This window comes from Cylas formicarius, unplaced genomic scaffold, assembly GCF_029955315.1.
Source record: "Cylas formicarius isolate icCylForm1 unplaced genomic scaffold, icCylForm1.1 PGA_scaffold_12__32_contigs__length_19106922, whole genome shotgun sequence".
Classification (NCBI taxonomy): domain Eukaryota; kingdom Metazoa; phylum Arthropoda; class Insecta; order Coleoptera; family Brentidae; genus Cylas; species Cylas formicarius.
Window position 1 is genome coordinate 9865004 of NW_026844225.1, and position 17291 is coordinate 9882294.

Genomic DNA, 17291 nt, shown 5'->3' on the forward strand with positions numbered 1-17291 from the left:
CAAAGACAAAATTCCATTTGAGATGCCAGGAGTTTACAGCATTCCATGCATATGCGGCAAAGAATACATTGGAGAGACTGGACGAAAATGATCAAGTAGGCTCAAAGAACACGAAAGAGCCTTACGACTAAGACAAATAAACTCATCAGCTGTTGCCGAACACACTCATGCATGTAATCAGTTCTTCTAGCAACGAAAAATCCGAGAGTCTATAGAAATCTATAAACAACCTAACAATCTTAACCGCGACTCAGGTCTCTACCTATCACCAATTTGGGAGTCAGTTATCCGAGACGGTGTTTATGCCCCTCATTAGCGCCCCCCTCAAACAATATATAAGCAGGTACAGAGTAAAATACGAGCCAGTTTCAGTCAAGCTCTGAAGAAGCCAACAGCCAAAATTCAGCAAAAACCGACGCAGGAGGGATCCAGAAGTTTTGTAAAAGCAATAAAGTAGATAGTTTTAATGAACAAAGACCCATCTAAACTCCTAGAAAAGATTATGAATAATCAAATACGATGTTTTTTTGGAAACTAATAACATTTTGCCTTCGAACCAGTCAGGTCTGGATACAGTTGTGTAACGGCGCTTTTGAGTATTACAGATGATATTATAAAATCAATATATTCGGGTCAGGCATCCGTTTTGGTGCTTTTGGACTATGTCACGGACTCCTGTTAACTATTTTAAATTACTCCGGGTTTTCAGGTGGTGCGATAAAGCTAATAAAAAGTCCTAAAATTTTCTATCAAATTTTTAAATTTATATACACGTACACATTTTCTTTTTTTGCTATGGTTATCTCATGCGAACTAATAATTTTAAAATAGTTGCTATATATTTTTTTATAGGGGTTGAGCTTGGGACAATTTAAATTTCAATTTTAATAATAATTTTAATTGCTTTCATCTCCTTTTTTGCAATTTATGTGGTTTATTGGTATTTTATTGTATTGTAAATTGAACATTGCAGAATAAATGTATTATTATTATTATACTTATTTATTTATTTATTTGCTGATCAACGGGGATACTACAGGTTGTTTTTGTTATGTTGGTCACATGTCACTAAGATATGTTCACAGTTTTTGTGAGACAGAAGCGTTAGAAGTGTTTTGTATGCTCGGAGATTTTCTGCTGTCAAAAAAAATGGAACAAACAATTTGTGTCAAAAATGGGGTACAGTGCTGCAAAACACTTGAAATGTTGACGATGGCGTATGGTGAATCTACTTTGAGCAAGAAAAATTGTTTATACGTGGGGCAAGCTGTTCCAAGATGGCCGAGAAGACGAACTGATGAAAACGTCGAAGAAATAAAACAAATGGTGTTGAAAAATTACTACTCTAGAAGTGGCTGAAGACGTCGGCATCTCTATTGGCTCGTGCCATGCATTTTTTTCCGTAGTTTTTGATTTGAAACCTGTAGCAGCAAAATTGCTTCAGAAACTGCTTTATTTTGAACAAAAGGACCGTCGAACGAGCATCGTTTAAGAGCTGTTAAACGACGTCAATGATGCTCAAAAAGGTCAATCATGAGTATATGGTTATGATGTTGAAACTAAAGCCCAGTCGTCCCAATGGAAGAATCCAGAATCAGCAAGACCCAAAAAAGCACGTTAAGTTCAATCAAATATCAAGATTTTGCTTACTGTTTTCTTTGATTATCGCGGCGTAGTACATCAAGTGTTCTTACCACAAGGTCGTACGGTCAATAAAGATTATTACTTTGAGGTCAAGCGCCGTTTGCGAGAAGCAATACGAAAAAACCTTGGGAATTGTAGCAAATCAATTCATGGATTTTGCATCACTATAATGCACCTGCTCACTCATCGTTGCTTGTGTCTAACTTTTTGGCTCAAACCAAAACCACAATCATGCCTCAGCCACCATATTTACCAGATATGGCCCCTGCGGCTTTTTGTTGTTCCCAAAACTCAAGAAATCCATAAATGGAACGAGGTTTAGAACGATTAAGGAGATAAAGAAAAAATCGCTGGAAGACCTCAAGGCTATACCAGAAAATGCTTACAAGAAGTGCTTCGAGGATTGGACAAAAAGTTGGCACAAGTGTGTTATAATTGGGGGGGGGGGGGGGTAAAGATTACATTACCATTACTAACCAAAACTAACCATAAGCGTCTTTTGATCATAAATAACAATAATAATAATTTTATTGCAGAATAGTTGACCCGTTATAGATATACGCATAGTTACTAATATCAGCATAAAATTCATGAAAAGGCGGAGTCCAAATAAGGCACTGCGTAGTACATTCTTGATCATACTCGGACCTTGTGATCTACAAAAGATTAAAAAAAAGTATCTTAAAGCAGCACCCAAAGCCAAAAAAAAAACTAATTGAAGAAAATAGAGTTTTTTTATTCAAGAAAGGATCTTTACATATTTTGCACAACCATTTGAGCACAAATTGAAGTTTAAAATGATGCCACAACCTCCCTACTGTCCAGATTTAGCCCTTAGCAACTATTACCTGTTACCTGTAAAATATTTAAGAGCAACGCAGAAGTAAATCAGTATTTTGAGGAACTTGACGAATCTACGTTTAAAACTGGTATAATCAAATTAGAACACCGTTATGAGAAATGTATCACTGTTGATGGAGATTGTATTGAAAAATAAAGCAAAAAAAATATCGCTTTTCTTGATCAGGCCGAAAACTTTTAACTCCACTCTTGTATATCAACTAGGCTCAAAGAACATAAGAGAGCCTTAAGACTACGACGAATAAACTCATCAGCAGTTGCCGAACACAATCACAAAACTGGACATCATGTTTCGATAAAACTAAAATGCTTACATGTAATCAATTCTTCTATCTAAGAAATATCCGAGAATCTATAAAAATCTATAAGAAACCAGACAATGAAACAATCTTAATCACTACTCAGGTCTTTACCTTTAACCACCTTGGGAATGAGTCATCCGAAACAAGGTTTATGGCCCCGCCTTTAGCTCCGTCCCCCTCAAACTGTCACTCTGCTTTTCAAAGTTATTTTGCTTAACTTATGCGTTTTTTCGTGCTAGTATACGTTTTAGTATATTTAAAGATATTAAAATACAATGAAGTAGTTTATAATATAATCCAGGTATAATATATATAAACGGCATTATGAAAGCTTATAAAACTCTAGAGAAATAATTCGCTTACCCTGCAAGTCATAGAAATGCACTTTGCCCACAGTTAAAAATAGAAGATAGATCCCTGAGGCTATAAGCAACTCGATAGCATGGAGTTACAATCCGTTTTGATACGTACATTTTTTAATTCTATAAATAAGATTTGCTGTGGTTGTCGCATCATATATGAAGTACAGCTACATATATGTACGAACATGTATACGTCTCATTTTCTGAAAAGAAAAATGCCCGTATCTGACTAGGAACTTCCTAAAGTTGCAATTTTGCTTGGATTACATCATAACGAAATTGCCTTGCCTTATTTAGATGGCTATATTTTCTTTTTACAAATCTTGCTCCCTTTATGACATGTCTGCTCTGGCTTCATTTGGAAATTTTATTTACATGGAACGCTCTGTTTTTGTTGCTTAACTTTGTTAAAATTTTGTTTGCTCGAAGGAATATATTATTATTAATTCTGAATTCGTAGTAATTCTTCACGGACACAGTGTCGCGGGTTTTAAGATTTTAGTAAAACTTAATAATATTAATTTACATCCCAGACAGGAAGCCAGTATGTTTTATGTTGTTTACACTTAAGTTCTGATACAGTACTACTTTACTGACTCACATATTAGCCTATTTTGGTGCAATATAATTTCATTTCATTATCTAATTTTGTTATGTTGTAGAAGAATTAATGATTTAATAATAATTCTTCTACTTTGATAAGCTTGAATAGCTGAGTTGTAGCTACATAAGTAAGGGTACTAAAATTTAAAATATCTACAGTATGCTTTTCTAGTATATTCAAGGATTTTTAAAATTAGACATTAACACTTTGGACCTTTTTTAAAAGGTTTGCTGTCTTAAAGCATAGCATATTTTCGGCCCTTCAAGTTGGTTTTATATTCGACTCTGCCATCGCAAATTGTACCGACTATATCTGAACATACAATTTTTGTTACGTAAATGTTTGTATAATATTTAGATTAATTATTTAAAATGACTTCGAAAAACCACATTTTTAATTTGAGCCTCCTTACTTATAGCCATGGAGGAAAATGATTTCCTAAATAAGTAATGGTAACATTACATTTTTAGATTTTATTTTATTTTTATTTTAAAAGCATATTATGACTTGTGTTAATTAAATAAAGCTTATAAGTACTTCTAGAAATCGGTTAATATCTTTCCTTTCTTTTCCTTTTCCGTTAGATTATTCCTGAAAATGACTGGAAGGATAAATAGGGCGTGTTTTCACATATTTCACGGGTGTGATATTATTTATAACATCCCCGAGTGCTAAAACAGAATTTTAATTACTGGCGCTTGCAATAAAGTTCGAACAACGCCAGAAATTACAAGCGGCAATTAAACCAAGTGAAATAAACTACTCGTATAAATTAGACGTCCACTTTTAATTCGAGCAAAGGTATTTTCAGAAACTCGATAGTGATTTAAAGTTAACTTAAAGTGGGTTTCCGATCGTAACCGCAAATTAATTTCGAATTCTAAAATGTTACATTTTGGGTTTTGGGTGTGTGCGGTATTTCGCATAATCCTTTCTCACAACATTCGATGATTTATAAGTGTAGTTGGGACGTAAACAATGAGAGAGCGTCGTTTTGTTTCATTGAGAATTAATAAATTTTGTATTTTATATCTCTCATTTGATTTATTTATTTATTTTTTGTTCACGATTTATAGTTCGAAACTTTGAATGCTTTATGAATTTATTGCTCGTGCATTCCCCTATTTTTTTTATTATAAAATCCATACAAGCGAAGTTGCGCAATCGATTTTGAAATTGGTTGCGCGGTACGCATTTTTTTTTGACAATGGGAATTTGATTTATTTGTTTATATAAAGTATATGAGGTGACAAAAAAAATTCATAAAAATCAGTATCTGTCATCATTGTATCATATTATTGTGTTGAAATGATGAGCCTAGCATAAATTAGAATTCCATTGTGAAACCTTCCTTGCATTAGTGAAAGCACCGCGGATTACTTATTTTAATCGTTTGTTAAAACATAAATGTACTTGTATGTAATTGAATATACTAAATAATTTTTCAGTGTTTTTTTTTAATGGCATAAAATTAAAACCCATGGGGGTAATTACGCGCGAATTATAAAAAAAACACTGTAGTTTCTCTGATTTTTTTTTGGCAAATTAATAACATGCAAGTATTTTTGTTTTATCGAATAAGATTTTATGTCCGGTTTGGTGATTGTGTTCGGCAACTGCTGATGAGTTTATTTGTCTTAGTTGTAAGGCTCTTTCATGTTCTTTGAGCCTAGTTGATATTTTTCGTCCTATCTCTCCAATGTATTCTTTGCCACATATGCATGGAATGCTGTAAACTCTTGGCATCTCAAATGGAATTTTGTCTTTGACGAATCGAAGATGTTGAGAGATTTTTGGACAAGCGGTACATCTGGTTTTGACTTTATATATCTTTAAAACTTTTGATATGTAGTCAGTGATGTTTTGATTATAAAGAAGGACAATAGTGGCAACTGTGGGATTGCCTTTGGCGTCATTGCTATTGGAAGGCTGTGGTGAAGTGCATTTTGTGATGGTACGCTTAATATCTTTAATGTGACAATTATTAGTGAGGAGCGCAGAGGGAAGGTGTTTTAATTCTGGGTTTAGTGACTCGGACTGAGATAGTTTTACTGCTCCGTAAACAAGAGAGTCGATAACCGATGACCCAATGTTAGGTCTGATTTTATATTGATAAGAATATCTAAGAATGGAAGGTTTTTATTAGTTTCCAACTCAATGGTAAAACGTATTTTAGAGTGTATAGAGTTTAAATGTCTAAGAAAATCGACTAGCGTTTCTTGACCATGAGGCCAAATAACAAATGTATCATCGACGTTTCAATAATTTTGGTTTTTGATGAAAGGTGTCGAGAGCTTTCTTCTGAAAGGCTTTCATAAATATATTCGAAATATATTCTGAAATGATGGTGACAGTTTCAGCAATAGAAACTTTAGTAAAGAAGGATTCTACGTCGAAACTAACCATCTTAACCGCGACTCAGGTCTTTCACCATTGAGGGAATCAGTCACCCGAGACAATGTTCATGCCACTCCTCTAGGTCAACTTTCTTCCAACCATATATAAGCAAATACAGAGTAAAATGTGTGCCAATTTCAGTTAAGCTCTGAAGTACTCTATAGCATGATTGACGAAATATTAGCAAGTTCGATTGAACAAAAATCGACGCAGGAGGAACCCAAAATATTTGTAAATAGTATTAGAGTAGTCTGTGGCAGTTCCTTTAAAAACAAAAAATCAACAAAAAATCAAAAATATTTTATCTATAAAATGACCCCCTGGTCCAAGCATCGTGGTGGCATTTTGCCAGAGCTGTCAGTCTACTCATCAATTTATAGTCTGTTCTTAACTTTTAAACTTTTGTTTTTTTCCATTATTCTTTTAATTGAAATTTGCATTTTTTTTGTGTCCTTCTTCCTAGGGAAGCCTTTCCCTAGAGAGGTCACTTAATATCTGGCAAGTTCAGCCTTTTTGGTATTATTATTACAACGACAGTAAAATCTGAAAGAAGCCATTTTATTGAAAAAATTTCATATCTGTAAAATATGATTTTTAACATAATTTGCTCCGAATTGTAATAAAAGAAAAATAAACATGTATTAAAAATAAGCACTCTCTCTGAATAACCCCAAGAGTTTTTTTAATTCATCAAATGTGTACAGATTTTCGAATGCCAATTTTTGAATAAAAAAAACAAGAAAATATTTGAGAACAAACCACAAAAAAATATTAACTGTGAAGAATATTTTTTTTTCTTTCTGTTCAAAATTTAATCGCATTTTCACTTTCAAAAGTATTTTTAACTTTTCAAAGAAACCTCCACAGGCCACTGTAATACTTTTTATAAAACTTCTGGATTTCTCCTGAGTCGGTTTTTGTTGTGTCGAACTAGCTAACGTTTCGCCAATCATCTTGTTGGCTTCTTCGGAGCTTGACTGAAACTGGCTCGCATTTCAATCTGTATCTGCTTATATATTGTTTCACGGGGCGGAGCTAAATGAGGTGCATAAACACCGTCTCCCATATTGGTGACAGGTTAAGACCTGAGTCGCGGTTAAGATTGTTAGGTTGCTTATAGATTTCGATAGACTCTCGGATTTTTCGTTGTTAGAAGAACTGATTACATGCAAGAATTTTAGTTTTAACGAATATAGTTCCTTACCCGTTCATACATGATTCATGACAAAGCTTTAAATCTTCGTATATCTTCTACCCAGAATCACATTCAGAAATTTGAAAAAATTAACGTCAACACTAAGGAGAACCATCAAACTCTTCTCAACTACCAAACACTGTAATAAATGTATCATCGGACCAACTTTCGGAAACGAAAAAATCAGTTCTTTCAAAAAGTTCCAACTTCCTCTTTGCCCCACATATTATCCCAAAAGATTAAATTATTTCAAATGTCGAGCCTATCCTAAACAAACCGCCATCTCAAACAGCTAATGAAATTCGATTTGAAACCTTAAAAAATCAAAACCTCCTAAATCTAATATTACAAAGCCTGAATGCATTGCCCTAAAATCTCTAAAATCTAATTCCAATATCGTAATCCTAAAAGTAGATAAAGGAAATGCTACGGTAGCCAGAAACACAAATGAATATCAGGAAAAGATTCAACATATTGTTGCAGACGGATCATATCGTCAACTTAATCAGACTCAGTGCAAAATCTGTCACCCCTCAAGACTCTAAAATTCCTCGTCTCTATAGCGTCCGGAAGATTCACAAACCAAGATTTCCTCTTCTATCAATTGTCCGCACCATTGGTTCTCCAACATATTCTCTAGCAAAATTTCAAGCTTCCTTTTTAAAACCCATTGCAGGGAATACTTAGTACTTAATTCTTTTCACTTCATTGAACAATTAAAAAGCATTACATTTGATACGCAAGATATTCTGGTTAGTTTCGACGTAGAATCAACCTTTACTAAAGTTCCTTTTCCTGAAACTCTCAACGTCATTTCAGATATATTACAATCCGATAATCTGGAACCAAATCTTCTCAGCTTAATCGAAAAATGCTTGTCTGGAATATATTTTTCTGAAAACGGTCAAATTTTTGAACGTCGGGAACAGCTATCACCAGTCATCGCGAATATATTTATGGAAACCTTTGAGAAGAAAGCTCTCGACACCTTCCATCTAAAACCAAAATTATGGAAAGGCTACGTTGATGATACTTTTGTTATTTGGGTTCATAGTCAAGAATCCTTAGTAGATTTTCTTAGACATTTAAACTCTATACACCCTAACATGCGTTTTACCATTGAGTTGGAAACTAACAACAACCTCCCATTCTTATATATTCTTATCAAAAGAAAATCAGACCTAACATTGTGTCATTGTGTTTACAGAAAACCTACGCATACAGAACGATACCTTAATGAATTGTCACATCACCATCCGGCCTTAAAATCATCGGTTATCAACTCTCTTGTTTACAGAGCCTTAAAACTTTATCCGCCCGAGTCACTGAACCCAGAAGTAAAACAGCTTACCTCTGCTCTTCTCTCTGATAACTTCCACATTAAAGATATTAAGCGTTCAATCATAAAAATTTCACCATAACCGTTCAATAGCAATGAAGCCGAAAGCAATCCCACATTTGCCATTGTTGCCTTTCCTTACATTCAAAACATCACTGATCACTTATCAAAAGTTCTAAGGAAATATAACATCAAAACCAGATTTACCACTTCTCCAAAAATCTTCTACAAGACAAAATTCCATTTGAGGTGCGAGGAGTTTCATGCATATGCGGCAAAGAGTATATTGGAGAGACAGGACGAGAAATATCAACTAGGCTCAAAAAACATGAAAGAGCCTCAAGGCTAAGATAAATAAACTCATCAGCAGTTGCCGAACACAATCACTAAACCGGATATAAACTTTTATTCAATAAAACTAAAATTATTTTAATTAATTCTTCTACCAACAAAAAATCCGAGAGTCTAGAGAAATCTATAAGCAACCTAACAACCTTAACCACGACTCAGGTCTTTACCTGTCACCAATATGGGAATCAGTCATCCCTCATTTAGCTCCAGCCTACTCAAATAATATATAAGCAGGTACAGAGTAAAATGCGAGCCAGTTTCAGTTAAACCCTGAAGAAGTCAACAGGATGATTGGCGAAACGTTAGCAAAACTGTTAAATCATTCGTCATTTATTTAACTGGGAAATAAAATTATTATTATTATTATTAAATACAATAAGGGAGATAAAAATATAAAAAGAAATTCTGCAATCTGTTTTCATATATGGGAATTTTGCGTCTTTTCGCATAGTATGATGAAAAACGACAACTCTCCTCGGCAACCACAAATTATTTACTTCGGTTCATGCTCAATTGCCTTTGATCATACCGCGAACTAAGTATTTATTTCGGCCAATTAGCCAATTTGGTATGCATTTGCATTTTTGTTTTAATATCATCAACCTCATCGCTATGGAATAGTGCAGCGGTATTGAGATTATCCAATTTAAGCCAACGAATTGATTTCGATATCGGTCTCGTGGATTTGAATTGCTGAAATTTTGATTTCAAAAACTACCTTATTCACTACAGCGTAACCCAGCTAAATAGTGTAAAGATCTGACTCAGATATAGGATAAAATACGCAGCGGCTGATAACCTCTGATAGAGCACTGCCACAAATCATAATCACACACTCAATAAAATAATTTTTATTTCACTCACTGTTTTGTTCCCGAGATTTCGCACTCTGCAGCTGAGATAAGCTGATTTTCCAACTAGTGCCGTAACGTTCCTAGGTGTCATTGCGTCAAAATATGGCTCGAAACGGTTCTGCGGTATTGTCGGATTCAAAAATGGCGGCAGTGTTTCCGTTTCTGGTATTGAATTGAATCCATTCGCTGAACTTGACATGCCAGCCAAGACAAAGGAATCTGAAAAATACATTAGACGTTGTAATGTCAGCCGATTCGATGTTTCGTTTAGTTCTTTGCGAGTTTGCTTATTTATACGGGGCGGATCGTTGGAAGCAGGGTAAATTTGTGGAATAGAGTCAGTTTAAAAATAATTTTATTATGCAACGTTAACACTTTTTTTTAACATACAACAATAATATATCTACGTACTGTGTCTCCAAAAACAATTACTGAAGAATAATTTAAAATTATCCAGTTTTAAACATGCGGCATTACATTTGTTACTAATTTTAAAATGTTTAAACAAAGTTTGCAAAGTTTGAGGGTGTGTAATAATAAAGAGATAAATATAGAGTGTGTCATTAAAAAAAAAACAACTTAATTTTTTTTTTCGAAAAGATGAAACCATTTACAAAAAAACTGAATCCCCACTAAATTTTACCTAAAAAAACTATATCGGATGCGCTTTTAATCTTTTCGACATTTTATAGCATAACTAACCAAAACTTCAAGTTTCCAAAATCATCCTGTATTTTAAAAACTAAGCAATTTTGTTGTCATCTTTCGTTTCATAAAAAAGTACCCAAGGTTGGCGAACACGCAAGGCTCTACCTTCAGTAACAACGGACAACTCCGTGAAATTAAAGCCTCGATTTTTTGATATCCTTAAACTACTCGGAGTTTGCTACACAAAGGCCTTTCCATAACAGTTGCGTTTTCTCTACTTTGATTTATTATTAAATTAATCTTATTAATTACCACGTGAAGCTATATACCTGTAGGTACCCACTTCAGTTTGTTTAATATTACCTTCATTTATTAGCTTCTGTTAGCGCCTTATACGCCTAATATAATCTGCTATTAACAATTTACAATTTTATTCCCCGCATTTCGGCACTTATGAAGTCTTTATCTTCATTAAAATAGTCCATTACAACAAAAATGTCAACATCTGCTAAATTTAAGGCATCTGCCCGTTATAAATCCAGTTTACTAAAATACTTAAACAACAATATATAACTATAAAAATTTAGAGAGCTAAAGGCTAAAACATTCTTCTTATAGTATGATTTACCGATAAAGTGGTGTCGAATTAAGTGAAAAAAACTGCAAAACCGAATGTTGCAAACAAGCTTCTTGTACACACCGAATATAAACAAATTAAATTTCTAAATTAAAATATGCAATACCTTTTCGTTACATTGACAATAATCTCTACTCAGATGGGCTTTGCACTTCTTTTTTTAACTGGTCTATTAATCCATTTGGTCCCAGTGGTGCGCAGAAAACATACATTGGTATAGTAAATTGATTATGCTTTATTTTTTTAAAATATTTACTGGTGCGTGAATACACCACTGGTTTTATCTGTGAAACAAAACTTTGTTATTGCAAGTCAAGACAAGTCAGCGCATGTAGAATAAACATTCAACAATTAGCGTGATCTTTAGTATTAGTTTGTGCCTTGTGCAGTGAACCTTACAGTTCGTAAAATATGACATTTCCGAGGTGCTTGACTCAAAAGGTATTAGAGGCGGCTATAGAGGAGATCGTGATGGATGAGGACAATAACAATGAAAGTCGTAAGTATTATTTAGATTTACGTATTCTTATGTATTGTAGCATTTCATACCTTGTAAATTTATGCTAAAAATAACTTGAAAAAATATTTACAGAACATATTGACGCTGTCTATATTCCATCCGACGTGGATACCTTGACTGACGAAGAGATAACATAAATCTACAAGAGCTTGGGGAACCAACTTATATAGTTGGAACTTTCGAGTTACATACACCGAATGATACAGCTGTCCTTCAACGGTCCTGTAATTCATCAAATACTAAACCTGAATGCGACTCATAAGATGATGAAACTCCGGAATTCAAAAGAACACGTATGATTTCTGCAAACGACAGGCTTGTTTCTACTGTCAAATGGAAGAAAGGTCAGATTGAGTACACACACACACCTATGTCCGATGAATTTAGTTCATGTGAAGAACTAAAAAATAGGCTTTCTGTAAAAACTCCGCTTGAAGTATTTTTTATGTTTTTTGATGAAGAAGTGATTGATTTGAATTTAAATCTTACATTGCTTTGCGACTTTTAAAAACTGATAAAACTTTACTCAAACAAATATTGCACCTGCCATAGATGAAGTGCGTTAGGGTCATTAAGGTCACCTCATGATTGTTCGAAGGAGATGTAGAATCTGCCACAGCCACACAATTTACGTTTTTACTTCATGATTTGTAAAATATAACCAAAAATGAAACCGGGTGTTACCAGTTGCGCTCTCACGCACCATAAAATATTATACGCATTTTTGTATCGAATCAGGTTCTATTTGGAATACATTCTATTTTTGGTTGTTTTCGAATTTGAACTTTCTTTTATATATTTATGTATAAATTATATGTTACATCTTATGTGCCCCAAAACATTATTTAATGCTTTTTCCCAGTAGTTCGTTTACGCACCAGTATTTTTTCGTATGTTTCGAGTTTTTATCTTTTTTTGACACATGTAATGTACTCTTAAGTGCAACAAAATAAATAATTTCAGAGCAAAAAAGTATTTTTTATTTTTTTTATGCTTGGGATAATATGGGTTAACATCGTTTGGTAATCAATATATTATGGTGAATTCGCTAGGTTTAAGGTACTGGCCATAAACATAACTGAAGAATATTATGGCTTATGCTTATAAAGTTACTTCCATCTGTCTTCTAAAATGTGTTATAATAAATTGTTTATAATTATAAAATTAGGTAGCACCTGGGATTCGACAAAGGAATATTTCTATTGAACCTGTATATTTCACACCTTGAATCTAATTTTAATATATTTAGGATTGCTTAAAATTCTATGTAAAACTTTTTGAAACTATCGTTTTTTTCCAGTTTTGGTTAGTTGATGAAGATTGTTTTGGGATTTATTAGTTAACAAAAATTGTAACGCCAATAAATAAATGATAGGTAGTAACATAGTCCGAGCTTAATATTAAGAATGCAATTCATTTTAAGTTTATTTATTTGTTACGTAAAGTAAATTTAATGTAAATTAAAATATCAAAATTACTTTTATTAGCATTAGCCGCAAAGTCATAAATTTTGCATAACGTAAGGTGGCTCTAAAAAATACCTTGTTTATACTAAAGTGAAATTTTACAACGGGCGACTCAAAAGAAAAACGCTTAAACGAAGTAAAAATGTAAAACGACGATGAAAGTATCTTTTTAATATTTTATATTTAATGAAGGTTAAAGATGAGAAGAACTGCTTCGCTCACATTCATTAAAAACACTCATATTAAAAATTGTTTGCTTAACATGAACCTACGCTGTCAAAATCAACAAAATTTAAGCCAATCCCATGCGACATCTGTTGTTTTTAAAGCGACGAGTATAATGGAATTTGTAATTTCAACTTGCCTTTTGTAGCACGTTAGCAGTATTTGTTTTTCTTAACCGCTTTAATAACATGTGTTCCGTAGCGAAATATTCAAAATACCTAATATTTAAGCACGGGCCAGATGTCGAGAATCTGCAAATTGTTGTTCTTGAATCTACAACTTGGTTAAATAGTTTTTAATTCACTCTTCAAAGAAATCCATTTTAAACTAGGAAAGAAAACGATTTCATAATAATACAAAATTTTGAGGTTTATTTTGAGAATGTAGTTAAGTACGATAAAAACGTATGCCTCTTATATGATGATTAAAACGTCGTTATATTTACGATGTCACTTAGAACTGAATAAATCCAGAAAAATTTCTTTTTTAATTTAAATTTAAATATAATAGCAATTTCCATCAAGCGTCATATGCATTTACCTGCTAGGAGAATAATATCATATTACTCGTATAACCGCTTCAATTTTATTCTAAAATATTCAAAATACCTGGACTTTAGTATAAATAATTTTAACGTCGAAGTTTCTGAAGGCACGGGCACGATATCGCAAATCTGCGAGTTAAATCATAATTTAAAAAGTTTAAGTTAAAAAACCCAGTCGTGTGGAAAATCCGTACGCTGGCAACACCAAAAAGCGCACTTACAATAAATTCGAAATGATGTACGCATGAGAAATGAAGAACAAAATATTGCCACCAGAAAACTCTTTAAAAGTTTATCTTATTTGCATTCAAATCTCTTCACGGTTTAACGATAACTTTCGATACATATTTCATGTCCGCTTTTTTTAACGCCATTACAAAGGTATCGACGATCTCTAATGGAGATTTGATACCAGCTTTGTGCCAACTTGGAATAATTTTAATTAACTTCTATTAACATCTGAGAGAGATGACACTGTTCTATATTTCCAAAGTTTTTAAATTGACGTCACTGTTACTTCAACATCAGTTCAGTCAACATCAGTTTCAGTTAAGTTCTGAAGAAGCCAACAGGATGATCGGCGAAACGTCAGCAATTTTGACTCAGCAAAAACCGACGCAGGAGGAATCCAGAAGCTTTGTAAAAAGTATTACGGTAGCCTGTGGAAGTTTCTTAAAAAAAAATTCAACATCTATTTTATATATGCTTGTACTTCTTCTCTTGACCATGTATCTTGCATCGCATAGTTGAATGCTCTTACAAAATTCTGAATTTATCGTGATTACTCAAATTTTGATTACAATTAATTTGGAACAGTGATATTGATGATATGGCATGATTTTTGACAAATTTAGTCAATCATTGATCAAAATCGCATTTAATGATATTTGGAAATAAAAATAAAGTTAAGCTACTTAAACAAAATATTAATATTATGTTAGATAATATTTAACTTTCGGTTGATAATTCAGCAAAACAATTGGGGGTGACCATAGATTGTGATCGAAGATTTCGTGAATATAAAAAGAATATCTTTCAAAAGACATATTTTTCACTAAAAATCTTATATAGTAACAGGCATATTTTAAATTTTAGACTAAGGAAACAATTATATGAGTCACTTGTTCCCTCACACTTTAACTACTGTGATGCAGTGTATGGTTTTCTTATTAATAATCAGTGTAAGTGCCGTATTCAAAGGTTGAAGAATGCTTGTGTTCGTTTTATTATGGGTCTTCGAAAATATTACCTTGTATCTGCTGCATTTCGTCATCTTAATTGGCTTAAAATAGAACAAAGAAGAGATTTTCATTTTAACGTATTCGTTATGAAAATTATCCACAACCTCGAGAGAGCGGCTTACTCCTAGGAGTACTATCCATTCTGTGAATGTAAGATACAGGTACAGAATAACGATACCACATCAACAGAGTGCCGTATTTCGTAGATCTTCCACATTCAACGCACTTCGTGTTTATAATTCTTTGTCACAGGAATTCAGTAACTTAAATTTATATTCATTTAAAAAAAGGTACAAAGATCATTTGTTACAAATGCAGTTTTCCTAACACTGTGTTGCTAATTATGTGAGTTATCAAATTCTTTATTATCAATTCCATTTTCTATAGTGCGTAGAAGAGTTTTCTTGTTCGTCCGATTTTGCAGGTATTTTTCATATTTTATTTGTTGTTCATCCATTTTTTATTTTAATAAATAGTGCGAAATTTATTAATTATATAAATAGTTCTTTAGCGGTTCACTAGAGTAGTTATTTAAAGCTAGACTGCGCCGCTTTTGAGCTATCTCTTTACTTTTCGTTGAAAAATATTAATATTGTATATATATATATATATATATATATATATATATATATATATATATATATATATATATATATATCTTTTGTTTTATTATTATTATTATTAATATTATTATTACAACATAATGCACAGTATACAATACAGCTCCTCAAAATGAACCCAACATAATTATACAATATATTGACAATACATACAATACAATTTATGACAAGAACCCAGTTTTAAGGATGATGAAACTTTTTGCCCCAGCTCGTAAAGACCTGGGGCAGCTGTGTTGACAAACAGTTAGCTTATTCTCCTTAATATTTACATTGTGGATTTCACAGCGAAAAACTAGCTTAACTTTTAAATAGGGAAGGCTAGAAGTTACATAGCGTTTTGCCTATTTTATTTTAGGGTCATATTTCCATAAGCCATACACAAATCTACAAAGTTGTTTTGTATTTTTTGAAGGCGTTAACGATCAAGGAGTGTTGAACATGGGGAAAACAATACGAGGCAATATGACAATTTAAACATAATATATAACACACTGAGTTTTTTCCTAAATTTAAAGTTCCGTACATGCTTATTGGCATATAGCGTCTTAAGTAAAAGGTAAGTTCTTTTACTTAAACTTGAAATGTGCTCACTAAATCTTAATGATACGTCCGCCGCTACTTCTAAGTTTTTGGCCTTGGTAGCAAACGCCAAGACTTCCCCATTTATTTGAAGATGCAAGTATCTTTTCAGGAAGTACATTGCAGAATTGCGAGCAAAGAGTAGCACCTGAGCCGCATTTAACTTTAAGGAGTGTTTCGCACTATAAGTGAAAACCTGCTGCAGATCGAAATTAATATCTGCTTCGACCTCATTATAGTGGAATGGATCAAAACTATATACAGTAAAAATAATAGTGGCTCCTAGATTGATCCCTGAGGCATTCCTGATTCAACTTAATCAACTTTCGACACAACATCTGTTTTCTATTTTGCAAGTTTTCCAGTGGCAGTGAATAATGGCATTGTTATTGTATATAATTCTTAATTTTCCCTACATTTTATTGCAACTATGCCGTTATGTAAAAAATATTAGGAACAGTCAACCTATAGACCAGAATATACCAGAAGAAGAGGAAGCCTTAGATGCGGTGAAAATTAGTTATTATTACGATTGGATTGGTATTTCCATTTGGGTTTTAATTTTATGCGCTAACTTTCCCCCGGGATATACTTTACACCTGTGCTTATTCGCAAAATTCTAGTTTTTACAAGGACTAACACGTCGATAACCATTTTTGCTAATGAAATTGATCAATCGCCAGGAAATATTTTTTATAACGTCACTGCAACGTTTGGAAAATTCCATTGACGTATGGCATTCTGGACGAAACATTTTTCACTATTAAATTTGTTCGATTGTAAAGCACGTTTGCCATAACAATTTGGGAGGTAGTTTATAAACAATCAATCTGGATAGATTGCGTTTAGGTTGTTGATTATTTTGAATAGTTTGAAACGCTTGGGTGCGAAGATTAATGGAA

General features: G+C 33.0%; 1 protein-coding gene across 2 annotated transcripts in view; it reads right to left on the minus strand.

Annotated features, from left to right (window-relative positions):
* LOC132708616 (protein sidekick-like) overlaps window positions 1-17291 on the minus strand; it is a 505836-nt gene that overhangs the window by 118177 nt on the left and 370368 nt on the right. For both annotated transcript variants that reach the window (XM_060681053.1, XM_060681052.1), the window contains exon 2: window positions 9920-10128. In XM_060681053.1, coding sequence (XP_060537036.1) covers window positions 9920-10128 — 209 coding nt within the window. The remainder of the gene's footprint in view (window positions 1-9919; window positions 10129-17291) is intronic.